This window comes from Schistocerca serialis, chromosome 9, assembly GCF_023864345.2.
Source record: "Schistocerca serialis cubense isolate TAMUIC-IGC-003099 chromosome 9, iqSchSeri2.2, whole genome shotgun sequence".
Taxonomy (NCBI): domain Eukaryota; kingdom Metazoa; phylum Arthropoda; class Insecta; order Orthoptera; family Acrididae; genus Schistocerca; species Schistocerca serialis.
Window position 1 is genome coordinate 288,175,393 of NC_064646.1, and position 16,454 is coordinate 288,191,846.

Below are 16,454 nucleotides of genomic sequence, written 5' to 3' on the forward strand. Positions count from 1 at the left end.
ACCATGATCGTAATGAAATTTTTGAATTGACTCTTGTAACAAAGGAGAATGAGACCAAATGTTCTATATCTATTGACACCAAAATACTTGATACTCATGTTGCATGTTATACTAACACACTGTGAACATGAACTAACTTTGTTTATATGTGTAACTGAGACCATATTGACTGTAATTCACTTGCTATGTTATATTAAGATTATTTTGCACCCCATAATCAGTTAAATTATGAAGTTAATGGATTACAAAAAAAAAATATGGATATTGTCAATATATTTCTAGCATCAAGGCAACATAATCTCAATGCATAAAACCATTCGTTCAATGAGAAGAAGTTTAGACAAGTATGTTGAAAACATGCTAGCACCTTTTGATTCAACAAAATTTTGCAGTACAGTAGTTTGTATTCTAATAAATAACATTGTTGGTGAGATTAACTTAATGCAATCTCTCGTAATATCATCAAGGTGTTAGTAAAATTACATGCAAGATCAGAACTTTGCAACAAGCCTATACCTTTGTCACTCTGAAATGTACCAAATTCATAAAATTTTAATTGTAATTTCATATAAACCATGGATAAAACAATGCAGAAACATGTTACACAATATTGTAAAATTACATAAGGAATGCAGCAAAAGCCACTTAAGAACAGTTCTCAGCATATTTTTGTGACTGAACTCTGTACAATTTTAATGTGTAAAGTTTTAATTTTTGAATACGTCCATATGGAAAATTTCAGTAAAAACTGTGTCTTAGCTACATTATTTAAAATTTGAGCATCATAAATATTCTGATATGCATGAATCTACAGACAATCAGTCTCAAAATATGGATTTACATTGATAGAGTCTTACACCTGCCAACAATAAACAAAAGCTTAAAAAGTAAGTGAAATTTACCCTCAACTCTGCATCTCATTCTGACTACCATTCTCTCTCAAGAATATTCTGAGTGAGTGTATAAAGCCATCCCAAAATAATATAGCATCATCAGATGTCAAGAAGAATGTAATAATAGCAATTCCAAAGAAGGCAGACATTCGTAGTACCAGTCCATCAGTTCAATGAAGCACGTTTGCAACATACTAACATGAATTATTTACAGACGAATGGAACCATTGGTAGAAGCCAAACTCAGGGAAGAACAGATTGGTTTCTGGGAAAACTGTAGAAACACATGACATTATGCTGACCCTACAACTTATCCTAGGAGATACACTGAAAAAAGGTAAGCCTCTGTTTACATCACTTAGAGAACACTTTTGACAGTATGGAATGGAATACATTCTTTGAAATTCTGAAGTTTGCAGGGATAAAATACTGGGAGCAAAAACTTATATACAGGTAGTACAGAAACCAGACTGCAGTAATAAGAGTTGAAGGTCATAAAATGGAGGCACTAGTTGAGAAGAGAGAGGCGAGGTTGTAACATAGCCCCCATTTTATTGTATCTGACCGCTAAGCAAGAAGTAAAAGAAATTTTGGGGAAATTTGGAAAGGAACCAAAGTTTAGGGGGAATAAATAAAAATTTTGAAGTTTACTGATGATATTGTAATTCTCTTAACGATGGCAAAGTACTGAGATGAGCAGCTGAACGGAATGGATGGTATATTGAAGAGAGTTTATAAAATGAACACTAAAAAATAAATTAAATGAGGTGATACAGAAGGAATTTGAGTAGAAAATGAGATACTTAAAGTTACAGATGGGGTTTGCTACTTGGGCATCAAAAAAGAGTCATTGGCTGAAGTAAATAGGATACAGGAGGGGTGTTCAATAAGTAATGCAAAACATTTTTTTTTTCTGAAAGCAGGTTAGTTTCATTCAGGATTCCAATACACCATATTATTCCCCACCCTTTTGGCTACAAAACCCTATTTTTCAACAAAATCTCCATTCAATGTGATGGCTGTATATCACATTACTGGGAGATTCTGTATGCCTGCATAGCACCACTCTATTATTTGATGTTGGAGCCAATGTCTTGCTGCATCAATAACTTCCTGATCATCCACATACTGCCCCCCATGGAGTGTATCATTCACTAAGCCAAACAGATGGAAGTCGGAAGGTGCAAGATCCAGGTTGTAGGGTGGATGAGGAAGAATAGTCCAACAAAGTTTTTTGAGCTCCTCTCCAGTGCACAGACTTGTGTGAGGTCTTGCATTGTCTTGGAGAAGGTAAAGTTCATATGCATTTTTGTGACAATGAAAAAACCAATGTTAATTTTTTAGTTTCCTCAAGCTAGCACAATACACCTCAGAGATGATCCTTGCATCATGAGGGAGAACATAAAACATGTTCAGAGTCCCAGAAGACCATTACCATTAATCTGCCAGTTGCGGGTGTGGCTTTGAACTTCTTCTTTAGAGGAGAAGTGGTGTGGCACTAATCCATGGATTGCTGTTCTGCTTCTGGTTCAAAGTGATGAACCCATATTTCATTGTCTGTGACAATGTCACAATAAACATTATAATGCACAAGAAATTCCATAAAGATGGTCCTTCATTGCTCATTATGGTCTTCTGTTCATGGTGAGGAATACAGTGGGCACACACTTTTGAATACCCCAACTGGTGGGCACATGCATCAACACAACCAACAGAGACACCCAGTTGTGCAGCACTCTGTTTGATCATGATCCAGCGATCATCTTGAATGAGAATGCCTGCAGGAGTCACAGCTGTGTGTGGCTGGCAAGAATATGGGAGATTGGACAGCTTTGTGTGACCTTGTTGTGATGATAACAGACACATCACACAATGAGTCACCATGCTTTTGTTCATTTCCAGGTCTCCATAGACATTAGGCAAGTACCTATGAATATTTGCAATGCTCTGGTTTTCTAGCTGGTTTTTTTTATCAAAGGAGACTGAATCACAGCTCTCAGCTTGGAAGGCAGCTCTATTTTGAAGGTTACATATAACTCTACCATCTATGAGAACTTCATGAAACTATTGGGGCCGAAGTGCAAATATTCCACGATGTTCTAAAAAAAATTCTGCAATTTTTCATTTGAAACTGGCTGAGAAAAAAAGTATTGTATTACTTATTGCACAACCCTTGTAAAATGCAGACTAGCCTTACCAAGATAAGTATTTCTAATAAAAGAAAAATATGTTAATACCTAATATAAATTTAAATGTTAGCAATCTTTTCTGAAATAATGTATCTGAATTGTAGCCTTGTACTGAAGTGAATTGTGGACAATAAAGATTATAGACAAGAAGGGAATAGAAGCTTTTGAAAAGTGGCTCTACAGAAGACTTAACTTGTTGCAAGTTCCTCAGGGTTCTTCTTTATGGTAGCATCTACAGAAATATTTACAAGTACCTATTAAACAATGGAAAGTCCAGAATGGAATAACAATAAAATTCTGAAGAGAACAGATTGTTACTCACTATACTGATGAGATGTTGAATCACAGACAGGCACAATGAAAAGACTACGATACAGTTTAGCTTTCAGCCATAAGGCCTTCTTCTGAAGTAGGAAAAACACACACACACACACACACACACACACACACACACACACACACACACACATATACATACACACTACTTGTGGTCAGACTGCCAAAACTGTGCCTGATTGGAGCAGCAATCAGGCACTGTGGGGATGAGGAGGCAACATACAGTGGGTAGGTGTGGCAGGGGGGGGGGGGGGGGAGAGGAGGAGGGAAGAATAGCAGGGTAAGGTGGGGAAAGGTGTAGCACTGCTCATGGGAGGATGCACATATGTGGTGGGAAAGGGTGGGGCTGCTAGGTGCATTCAGGAGGTTTTGTGTGTGTGGGGAGCGTGGATGGAGTGGGGACAGGGGAAGGAATCGAGTCAAAAAGGAGAGGAGTAGAGAAGGGGGAAATGACTGGTGAGGGTATTGATAGAGTAGAAGGCTGTATTGTTGGAGTTGGAGCTGGGAAGGGGACAGTTGAATAAAGGACAGGAACTAGCAAAGCAATTGATGCAGGTAAACAGCATGTTAGCTGTCATGCTCACATAGAAAACAGCACAGTGGTTGCATCTTACCTTGTAGATCATATAGTTGCTTTCACAGCTCACCCTGCTTTTGATGGGATGAGATGCCCATGACCAGTTTGGAGTAGGTGATGGTGGGACAATGTATGGGACAAATCTTGCATCTATGTCTGTTGGAGTGATGTGAGCCATGAGGCCACGGATTTGGAGTAGGGATGGAAAAGGATATAGTGTAGGTTTGACAGGTGGTGAAATACCCCTGTAGGGGGGATGGGAAGAATAGTGTGTCAGACATTCCTCATTTCAGGTCGCAATGAGAGGTAGTCGAAACTCTGAAGAAGAATGTGATTCAATTACTCCAATCCTGGGTGGTGCTGCATCACTAGAAGAGTGCTCTTTTGTGGCCAGATGGTGGGTATGTGGGAGGTAGTAGGTGACTGGAGAGACAAGGTATGGAGGGTATTGGATTCTGGGTGGTTAGGAAATATTCCTCTACATGACCCATGAATAAGTTGGCATAGGATGGTGCCACAAGGTGCCCATTTGTGTACCCTGGATCTGTCTGTAGGTGATGCCTTCAAAGGAGAATTAACTGAGCAAGCAGATATGGTGGGTCTTGGTTACCAGGAAGGAGTTGTAAGTTTGCTGTTGGTTGGGCATTGGGGAAGACAATGTTCAACAATGGCAAGGTCTTGAGCCCTGGGCATTGGGCATTTGGGATGTGTAAAAGGAGGTGGCATCAACAGTGATGAACAGCACAATGGTAAAGGAACAGGTATTGTGGTTATTTACCAAGGAAATTGTCAAACAGCCATATGTTTTGGAAGTTATTTTATTTTGACAACCAGTTTAACTTTTCAATATGCCATCTTCAGGCCCAATATGCACTTCATGTACAGAAATTCAGATGTATCAATATTGGCCTACTGGGAACATAAGTATCTGGATACTGTAAATTCATTATTTGAGTACTTTCTTCAAAGACTTTACATAAGGAGTCTGAAGATGGCATACTGAAATGCTGAAATGGATTGTCAAAATAAAATATAACAGCTTCTCACAATTTATGGTTGTTTGGTAATTACTTTGGTAAATATTTGACCACCTGCTGTCCCACATCCACAGTGGATCATCAGAGAAGGACTTGTGGATAGCTGGTGGAGGAAATGGATGGTGTCTTTCATTTAGGAGAGTAGGTTACAGGTAACATGCTAAAGACATTGGTCCAAAAGAGCAGAGATTCTCTTAGTAGGGGGAGGGGGCAGTAACCTGTCACAATGGGGCATCATTGGTGTTTGGGTATATGGATATAGGGAGGACGCAGAAAGTAAGGAGTGCGGGGAGTGGTAGGTGTGAGGAGAGGTACAGAGTCAGGGGAGAGGTACTGGAATGAGCCTTAGGATTTGATGAGGGACTCGAGATCCCATAGGGTTTCTGGAATGGAGTCACTATGTCATGGCAAGAACAAATATTAAATGTTTGTACCACAGATAAGTACAGTAAAATTGTTATAAGGGACAAATTGTGTTCTGGGGTTGTAACAGGAAGGGTTGGAGGGTACATACGCAATGGAAGATAGGTCACTGGATTGAGTCATGCACTTCTGTTCTTTATAGGTCTACAAACTGAAGAGTGATTAGGAGGGTCTGCTGATCTTTCTACTCCACTACATCACAAGGAACAACTACAGTGTGTTTCACAAGGTTATACTAAACCTTTATATCATCTCTCTCTCTCTCTTTCTCCCTCCCCTCCTCTCCTCCCCTCCCCCCCCCCCCCTCTTGCTTTATTCAGGGTATTGGTCTGTTATGTTTGGAACCATGGATGACAATTTTTATATGTCCTGATGTCGCATATATTTCACACACTCATAGTAATGACTAACAATCATCAATGTTGCTATGTAGGCAAATAACTCTTAGTAAAGATACTAAGCTGGGTTGTAACAATTTCCTCATATTGTCAACACACACAGCTAGCTCAAAAATACATGTGGTTTGTTTAAAACTGTAATAGTTGTTGCAGGGAGAAACAAAATATAATTGCCTACATTGCTGCAGTATTATTCCAGATGTTACATAAGTTCTTTTTTAACACTGACCTTTTACACCAGTAATTATGATATGAATAATATTTATGACAGTGAAAATATTTTTACTTGTCAACAATTTATTCATAAACATGCCTGAGCCTCGAGTTATTATTTATTATCTCTGTGTTAGTGAATATTTAACAAAAACTTTTCTGCAACAGATATTTTCTTTTATTGATAGCAAAATTATTTAAAGTATTTTTTCCTGTTTTCTTGTGGGTTAAGTCCAAAAATCATGTGATTAGTTATGTTTCACACAGTGGCTGCCAATGCACTATTACAACTAAAGAATGGTAGTCAACCAATAATAAAAGTAATAGTAATAGTAGTAGTAGTAGTAGTAGTAATAGTAGTAGTAGCAGCAGCAGCAGCAAAACACACACACACACACACACACACACACACACACACAGAGAGAGAGAGAGAGAGAGAGAGAGAGAGTATCTTACAAATTTGCAGTACCCTACACAATATTACATTAAAAACTGTACACACAACTTTGATTAATTACATAAAAGATGTATTCATGGATTATTTAGTTAAACTTTTCAGCTGTGACACTTCAATTCAAAATATTAATTGCAATCATAGCAAACATTTGACTAAAAATACTATTGACATTGACTACGGCTTGAATTCTAGCAATAATTAATTACTTCTATTTAATTATATTCACATGTGGGGAGAGGTATGAAGTGAGATTAAAAGGACAAATACTTTTTATACATGTATTATGGAAAACTTATGTACAATTAACAAAATCATGCATTCAGAAGTAACCTAGTACAAAAGAGTGTAATAGGTTTGCGAGCTGACACCAGAGTAGATTAGATTAGTACTTGTTCCATAGGTCATGAATACGACACTTTGTAATGGTGTGGAACGTGTCAGGTTAATAAAAGGTGTCTATACAAGATATTACATTACACAAAATATTACATGACACTTAATATTTTTTTTTTTTTTTTTTTTTTTTTTTTTTTCGGGGTTGGGGAAATTACCCACTTACTATATCCATTTTATTCATCCAACTCTTTATCTCACAATTACATAAATTCCATGACATGATATACTCTTAGTCTTTGTTATTCTTAGTACTTGTTACGCAAAAATATACTTATTAATAATATTTTTATGTTCAAAACACTTAAAGGTGCAGTGTTTTCTCATCCCAAAATAATATTTCATGATCAATAGCACATTTACACACAATGAACATGCGTATTTTTATTTGTTACTGACACAGTTCACTTGCGGTTATTATAACATTTTACTACAGGTTTTGCAAGGCTTTTCAGGAGATGGTACACCTTCCCAGCACATATCGAGGCACAGCATGCACACTTGCCCAGGGGGGGCGGGGGTTATTTTCCACAAAATGAGCTGACAGTACATGGAATACAAATATAAATTATTAACAATACTAATGCAAGAAACGCATATGGACAGAGTCTATGTAAATCTCTGCACACTGTTCTACTCTGGTAGAAGAGATATTGATTCTCAATCATCCTGTGCAGCAGCTGTAGCACTCTTCTGGGAAAGGCAACTCCACCCCACCATGAGTGCTGCTCACTTTTCATTTTGCAGACAGACTCAGCATTTCCAGTACAGTTCTTTTATGTGAGCAGGCAATATAACTTCACTGTGATTTAGTTTCTATAGTGAAGTTATTTTCAGTTTATTGAGTACTTATCCACAGTTGTTAAGTGAACTTTTATGTAAAATACATTACTATAAACAATGACTGAGAAGCTTTTAATTTTGTAAGTGTGATGTCTCTGACATATGTAGTGTTGGTTGGGAAGGAAGTGTATTGATAAATGTGGTGACTGGGTGCTGAATGTCACTGACAGTATGTTGTAAAGCTGTATAATAGTGTTATAGTCTATTGGTGTTGAAGTAATGATTGAACAGGAAATTATTTCATTTCTCTCATTATTAATTATGTTACTTGTAGACTGCATAAATCTCTTCCATTGAGGAATTGCTGACACTTGCAGAGTGGGCTGCACTGAGTGGAGTCATTTACCACACATCCACAGTATATCTTCCAAGTTGGATGTGCATACGTTTGATGGAATGGGACTGATCATGTTCAAGTCTACAAACATAATCTGCTGTAAGGTAATGCCAGACTTAAGCTGAAATATCTGAAGTTATATAACACCTAGTTAACCCAATTCTGTTGTAGGGAGAGACAATTTAAGCTTCTGGTTCTCCCCAGATGTGGATAGATCTTATGTTGGAATGATGCATTTGATACCGTTCATGCTGTGGAGAGTAATCTACTCATTGAAAGGAAAGACAAAGAAATTGACATTGTCAAATCCTTAGCATCATTTGGGGCAGGTTCTCCAGTTCTGTAGACAGCTGGCAGCTCCAGTTGTTGAGCTTCTTTACATAATAGCTCACTTAACAACTGCAAACTGAAAATAACTCCACTTTATAAACAAGAGCTCAATGAAGTTATTTTATCCACTCACAAAAGAGAACTGGATAGGAAATGCTGGGGAGGTATAATCTGTAAACTGACAAGTGAGCAGCACTCATGGTGGGGAAAGTTACCTTTTCTGGAAAAACACAACAGCTGCTGTGCAGGATGACTAAGAAGCAATTTCCCTTCTAGCAGTGTAGAACAGTTTGCGGAGATTTACATAGTTTCTGTCCATATGCATTTGTTGCATTAGTATTGTTAGTAATTTATACTTGTATTACATGCACTGTTACACACTTGGTGGAAAATAAACACCCAAAGGCATCTCTGTGCATTGTGTCGCCAGTGATTCGTAAGCTAAGTTGTAGGAGAGTTATTCTAACTTTTTGAAACACCCTATGGTTTCTTCTTGTGACATAGTGGGGTAGAGAATGGAGTCTCACTTGCTTGATCTTCAATTTGAAAACCTATGAAGAAGGGAAGTGCCTGTCCACAATCCAGCAATCTACTTTCCCTCATGTATTTGTACTCCAGCAGACAGTTTTAAGTGCAGATATTATGCTAAAAATTTCATATTTAACTATTTTCTGGTAACTTACATTGCATATTGGCAGTTGAGATTTTTCAAGAATCATGTTGCACACCTTCAGGTTTCAACATGAAAAGTCAGGCCATTTCTTTATGGTGAAAGGAAGCTCATATATCTTATATCTTTGTTTTCCCACCTTCTTCTTAGCACTCACTCCTTTTGTATTCACACACATGTATCCCATCCAAGAGAACCACTCACACAACACTAAGAGAAGGCTCCCCCCACAAAAATAATCAATTTTTGAAAACAATTGATTTTTAATTTTTGATAATACAGGGTGATTCAAAAAGAATACCACAACTTTAAAAATGTGTATTTAATGAAAGGAATATAATATAACCTTCTGTTATACATCATTACAAAGAGTATTTAAAAAGGTTTTTTTTCACTCAAAAACAAGTTCAGAGATGTTAAATACGACCCCCTCCAGACACTCGAGCAATATCAACCCGATACTCCAACTCGTTCCACACTCTCTGTAGCATATCAGGCGTAACAGTTTGGATAGCTGCTGTTATTTCTCGTTTCAAATCATCAATGGTGGCTGGGAGAGGTGGCCGAAACACCATATCCTTAACATACCCCCATAAGAAAAAATCGCAGGGGGTAAGATCAGGGCTTCTTGGAGGCCAGTGATGAAGTGCTCTGCCTGGCGGCTGATCCATCGCCTCGGGTAGTTGACGTTCAGGTAATTACGGACAGATAAGTGCCAATGTGGTGGCGCTCCATCCTTCTGAAATATGAATTGTTGTGCTTCTTGTTTGAGCTGAGGGAACAGCCAATTCTCTAACATCTCCAGATACTGTAGTCCAGTTACAGTAGCACCTTCGAAGAAAAAGGGACCAAAAACTTTATTGGCTGAAATGGCACAGCGCCTCAAGCGAACAAATGTACAACTAAATGAAACTTTATAGCTCCCTTAATTCGCCAACAGATAGTGCTTAGCTCTGCCTTTTGTTGTTGCAGAGTTTTAAATTCCTAAAGTTGTGGTATTCTTTTTGAATCACCCTGTATAATGTACATATAGATAAAAAGTCTACTCACCAAGCAGCTGCAGAGAACACATTATAAAAATATTTTACATATGCAAGATTTTGGAGCCAGTGGATTCTTCTTCTGGCAGAAGAGTGGAAGGGAGAGGATGAGGGATGAAGGAAATGGATGGGAGAGGTTCAGGAAAAGGGGTAGTGTTTGGTTAAGTCACCCAGAATCCTGGGTGAGGGCAGACTTATTTCTCATCCCATCCAGTAAGTCTCCGCTGACCCAGGATTTTGAGTGAATCTCAAACTCTACCCCTTTTCCTAAGCCTCTCCAGTCCTTTCCAGTCATCCCTCTGCCTTTCCCTTCAACCCTGCTGGCAGAAGAAGGAGCTGCTGGTTCCGAAAGCTTGCATCTGTAAAACATTTTTTTACATGTGTCTTCTCCTGCCACTGCTTGGTGAGTAGATTTCTTATCTTACATTGTAAACTATTTCTCATCCAGCAATCCAAAATTATCTGCTGTATTTTATTTACTTACCCAAAATGACAATATGCAGTATTTTCCTGTTGATCTCTTCCTCTGATACTGCATAAAATGTGAGAGTTTCATTAAACTCTGGGTTTCTTGTTTTGTGGACTGTTTTAGTTCTTAATGTATTGGACTGAAAACAAAATAATATATTATTATAATCATTTTATTTTTTAGCTATTTGATTCTATTTGAACATCTAGTTATTACCCTTCCTTCTGTTGGTATGAGACTAAGTCTGCAAAATGGATCTGATAGCCCATTGATATCCATTGGTTTCAATCCCTGAAAATTACAGCATAAAATGTCACAAAATACATGTATTTAAATAAACCAGAGAGTGCTATTCTGCACTTACATGCTAGTTGGAAATCTGCACATATTTATTATGATTGTTATTGAAACAATGTAGCTTTAGTAATATTTCATTAAGATACATGACTGTGACAGCACCATGAATAATATGAGCAGTTTTTTTTTGATATAATCATAGTTTTGGCTTTCAAACAGATGCAGATTTAACTATAAGTTATATATAAGACTTTCTTAGAGACAACTTACTTTTGCTCTGTGAAGTGAACAATGAAGTGCACCAGCAAAGGAGTCATAGAGCAATGATAACTCTAGTTTGCCTAACTGGACTGAAAAAAAAAGCAATATTTTTATATGGCAGTGAGTGTGCTGACAGTCTTTGCTTTCTGTGCTTCTCTTCCATTCTTTTAGCACTGAATTAAACTATCACTTGACTTATGTAAGAATACACGATAAGAATATTCATACAGCTTACTCTAGAGGAGAAGCACAGAAGATTGTGGCATAACACAACAATATCATCTCTCTCTCTCTCTCTCTCTCTCTCTCTCTCTCTCTCTCTCTCTCCCCCCCCCCCCCTTCCCCCAACTGCTTCTACACACAAAAAACCAAACACATGCCACTCACCACACACACACACACACACACACACACACACACACACACACACACACACACACACACACACACAAACAGACAGACAGACAAAAACAGCTTGTGTCATTTCTTATATTCCAATCAGAAAACACTTTATGAAAACACACATTTCAAGAGGAAACCTATTACTAATATGCATTACTGTTTAAAATGTGTAATGAATTGACTCACATGATTAGTAGCCTACTTGTTTTGAGTCTGTTCCTTTAAATCTTGATGTTTCAAAAACTTGATATTTATTAAAAATTAATTGATTACTTTTTAAAAAATCACAGACATAAATTTGCTGCATATTTTAACTTTTGAAAGATATTGTCTGACTCTGTCAGTTCTGATTTTCTGGTACCTCTTGGACATGAAACTCATTCATTTGTCCTCTTGTGGTTGTAATTACCATTTTCTCCTGCACTGTCAGTAAAATCTTCTGCTGTATCACCAGTAGTACTTGATGTGTGCTGACCACTAACAGAACTGCTACCTATGGATGTTCTGTCATCTGACAAATACCAGTCCCGTGATGTGCTTGAGGCCTGGGAGTCCCTCCTCCTAAAACAAAGGTTATTCTTTGCTATACGATTCAGGTAACATGTTTTATGCAATAGGAAATGTTGCACCTTTGTGCTTCACCTTGTGATATTAGTACTGCTCAGAAATATAACAAATGTATAAGAGAAACATGTTATTGAATTGTAAACTGTAGAGGAATTACTTTCCTGTGATGAAACTACAGAACACAGAGTGTTTAATGTGAATACTGATAACATCTCCAGGAAGAAGTGCAGATGCACTTCACATTTGTCTGTGACTAATTACATAGAATCACTTGTTGCATAAATATGAGTATGCAACTTGAATGGGGAATGGGCCAAACCAATGTTTTGCATAAAACTGGTAATGGAAAGTGAAAAGGTAATCACTTTTTGCATAGATGAGGTACATAAACATAGCTAAGCTTTAAGATAATTTCCTTCTTCAGAGTCACATAATGCAGAAAATCAAACAAACAAACACACACACACACGCACACATGCACACACAAACAAAAGTATGCATGTGCAAGTCTACATTGCCCCAGCACTGTAGCTCAACTGAGTTGAATGTTGTGGGTTGTGTTAGAGTGGTGATTCTTGCGACAATACAACAAGCCCTGAATGTAGTCTTTTGCCAAGCTTATACATGTAGAACTTCAGTTTCTCAACAGCATAGGTTAGTGACACATGGATGTAACTGATATTTTGCTCCTCACACAGTCACATTACACAGCAGACAGTTTATATTTGAATGATTCTTGTGAGAGGTCACTCACACAATGAATTTACAGAAGGATCTGGAAACACCATCTGTCCAATTCCTGTGATTTCCAATAGTTTCACTAGGCCATTTTAGGACACCTTTTTTCTGAAATATAGAGCTGCCTAATAACTACAGACACATTTAAAACAATCAGTGAAGGAATAAAAAAACGTTTAGCTTGGTCAGCACAAAGAGTTACAATTGTACATTTGGATGTTTCCATTCCATGAAGTTTTTTAGGAAGGAAAATGAGCTTCACTTTGCACAGCAGAAAACTAAAGAATATAAAGGTATTTTGATAGATATATGATGCAAAACAGAATATCATTTAGAAGTCACAAAAAATTGAACAGATGCACTTGGACATAGATTACCTTCACATTACTATAAACATAATATAAGGCACTGAGGAGTGCCTATAAACAGACATAAATGAGTACTGCAAAAGTCATAAATGAGTACTGCATTGAATAGCTCTTTGAGTTTAAATCCAAACATTCAGTGACCATTATGAACATTAACTGAAACTATCAATTACTGTAAGCAGTCAAACAATGGAAAATCCTGCATGGAATGTAACAGTATTATGAGAAGGAATAATACTGTAAGCAATCACTTTTTTGTGAGGGTATTCATGTATTCACATTTATATGGAATCAAAATACCCAAATAACTTTGAGCTTTGTACTAAAATAACTTTATCTTCTGCTGCCAGATACTGCCAAATGTTACACAAAAAATGCACATTAAATAAATATATGCCTTGATGTAAATCTGTAGTAATCGTTTATGGTGCCTTTGGATACAGCCACCAAAGAGCAGAATGAGACTGGCTGCCACCCTGTCAAGGCACCAACAACTAAACCACTGTAAATTATGCCTGCAGTCACTGCAATATCTGATGGTGCTACATCAATCAGATGCAATGCTACTGGGATCAACACTAGCTCATCTCTGTAAGCCAGAATCACTTTATAGGACACTGCCCAAACACTTGCCAGTCAGTCGGCACTGGGAGTTAACAACTACAGTTCTCTGGGTCAAGTGCTGACCATGCCAGTTGTCCCACAATCAGAGATTCATTCACTGTAGTGCAGCACACGTGATTTGTATCCTACAGCATTGCACACTGCATCCAAACTGCATAACTTTCAAGTGTGCTTCAAACCACAGACTATGCCCAAGCACAGATGTTTCCTGGCTATGTCTATTTAGGATGGACAGTGTACTTAACTCAGTGGCTTCATTAGCATATAGTGCAATTTGTACTTTCAAGAAACTGTCATTGTGTCTGGTATCAACCCTTATCAGTCAGGATAGTCATTTAGCAGTATGATATTGGAAGCTGTTTTCTGATTTACTTGCTTAAGGTACTGTGCAGTAAAGTCCTATTGTTCTTTTGGCAATCTTGGCAAATCTATTAATTGTAGCATGATCCTCCCATAGTGGAATTAGGCAGGGGTGATTACGTAAAAGTTTATTTTGGTGTTGTTCCTGCCACAAAGATGACTCAAGACACAAAGGAATTAATTATATTTAGCTGCTATTGGGCATTGATTTACATCAATGGGGAAAGTTGAAAATTTGTGTCAAACTGGCATTCAAATCCAGATCATTGGCCAGCCTTGCCTTATTTATATATGTGGTGTTTGTTCTTTCAGACAAGTCCGAGAAACAGACACCAAATACATAACTAAGGCAAGGCTGGTCAATGATCCCTTAAGTATAGATGCACACCCCACTTGAAATCTTATGTGAACTGGCAGAATGCTGTGAGTGATGAGGATACCGGGCAGGTCCACTACATCAGCAGTGTGTGCTTAAGTTGAGAATTTGGGTCTGATGGGAGACATGCTGTTGTAGGCTGTGAGTGGCCACAGCAAATGCCTAGTGAGCAGGAGACTATCTATTGCTTCTGAGTTATGCACAGCCATTGCATCATTCATGCTTTCCAGTTCTTTGTTAATGAAATTTTCTGTGGGAGACATTGCTTTGCGTTCATTACCTATTATTCACTATTTGCTCTTAATTGACTCATCATTTGTGTGTGACCAATTTCTGCTCCATCATGTTCTGTGATTATGAGCCATATTACTTATTTTTCCTTGTTCTGCCTAGTGATAGTACTCATTATTTCATTTTGTCACAATGTTTTGCTTCATCTGATGCTTGCACTACTAGCTGTGCATGTTCTGGTTCTATTGAATTACTCTAAATAGTGGGAACTACGAGTATTTACTGTGAGTAACAACTTAATGCTGAATGTACATTTTTTGTATTTTGGTGGGCTGTGTGGACATGCATTACCACGTGTTCTATTTGCTACTCCTTTGTGTTTTTGGAGACGACTGCCAGTGTCAAAACAATGTCAAGTGAGACAGTTTGTAACTGGTAGCTGCTGCCAGTTGGGCATATATTGATTTTAGCAGTGTGTGTTGGGGACAGAAAAACAAGGCATCAATTTTCAGTTGAGCCATTGTAGATCTCAGAATTATGTGCCTCTGTAGTTGAACAGGAATACTCTGTTGGTCAAGTTGACTGGTATCATTTTTTCATTTGTCATGACTGATCCAGTGCCAGAACTGTAATGGGCTCAATTTGTGTGATCATGGGGGTAGTTGATGTGGCAGTTAATTCAGGTTCCAGTGCCATCAGCACCCCCATCACCAGTCTCCATGTAGCCAGCCCACTCAATGTCCATCCTCCCCCCCCTTCTCCCCTTCCACCCCTCCCCCCACCACACAATGAACCTTCTCTTGTGCTTCATATGCTCTCTGTTTCTGTCCCCTATGTGTACTCTCCCTCCAGGTCCAATTGTGGTGACCCTCCACCTCTGTTGACTCTGCTCACCACACCTTCTCATCTTTGAACATGTTGCCCTTGGTTCAGCCCTCCTCTCTGCCTGTAACTAATGTGGAGCCTACACTGTTGGAGTTCTAATTCCTCTCCCATGCTTCTTCCCTTTGGAGTGTGGATCACACTGGCCTCATGCAATTGGTTTCTCTTCTGACAGGCATCTTCACAGCATGCAACACACCTTCTCCTTGACCCTGATCTGCACCATCCCACCATGGTCACTTGCCTCAGGTGTCTCTGGCCATGGTTGTCTCTTGTGACCTCCAGAGCCTTCTAATGTCTGCAGAGTGTCTGCCTCTTCCCTTTGTGGCTTCCTCCACAGGATTCCAGTTGGTTCCTCAGTGCTCCTGTTCTCCAACAGCAAAAGTTTCACTGCACATTCAATGGCATGGTCACCCTTTTCTCAACTATGACCTGGCATGATTTGCTTCTTTCTGATGGTGCCACCATCTCCCACTACAGGAAAATGGATGCAGTATGCTCAGCTGGCAGCTATGTCACAGCCACTGACTGCACAGTTGCATGGCTTTGCCATTTCCTTCATAAAGAAGATGGATGCTGCAATTGTGGGTGCTGGCACTTCAGCTACAGAACATTACTTCTGCAGCTGTTGCAGTCAGGTAGTACCACATCTGTTGGACACAGTGCTGCTAGTGCTGGCACTAGTTTGCCTCCATAAGCCATGTCACATTGGCAGGATTTCCTGGTATTCTTACACTGGATAC

The 16,454-nt window shown here is 38.6% G+C and overlaps 1 protein-coding gene across 1 annotated transcript in view; it reads right to left on the minus strand.

Annotated features, from left to right (window-relative positions):
- LOC126419040 (rabphilin-3A) overlaps nucleotides 1–16,454 on the minus strand; it is a 1,076,902-nt gene that overhangs the window by 54,623 nt on the left and 1,005,825 nt on the right. The window contains exons 13-16 of the mRNA XM_050086103.1: nucleotides 11,975–12,126; nucleotides 11,173–11,252; nucleotides 10,822–10,896; nucleotides 10,621–10,744 (exon numbers count right to left, since the gene is read on the minus strand). Of these exons, the coding sequence (XP_049942060.1) occupies nucleotides 10,621–10,744; nucleotides 10,822–10,896; nucleotides 11,173–11,252; nucleotides 11,975–12,126 (431 nt within the window). The remainder of the gene's footprint in view (nucleotides 1–10,620; nucleotides 10,745–10,821; nucleotides 10,897–11,172; nucleotides 11,253–11,974; nucleotides 12,127–16,454) is intronic.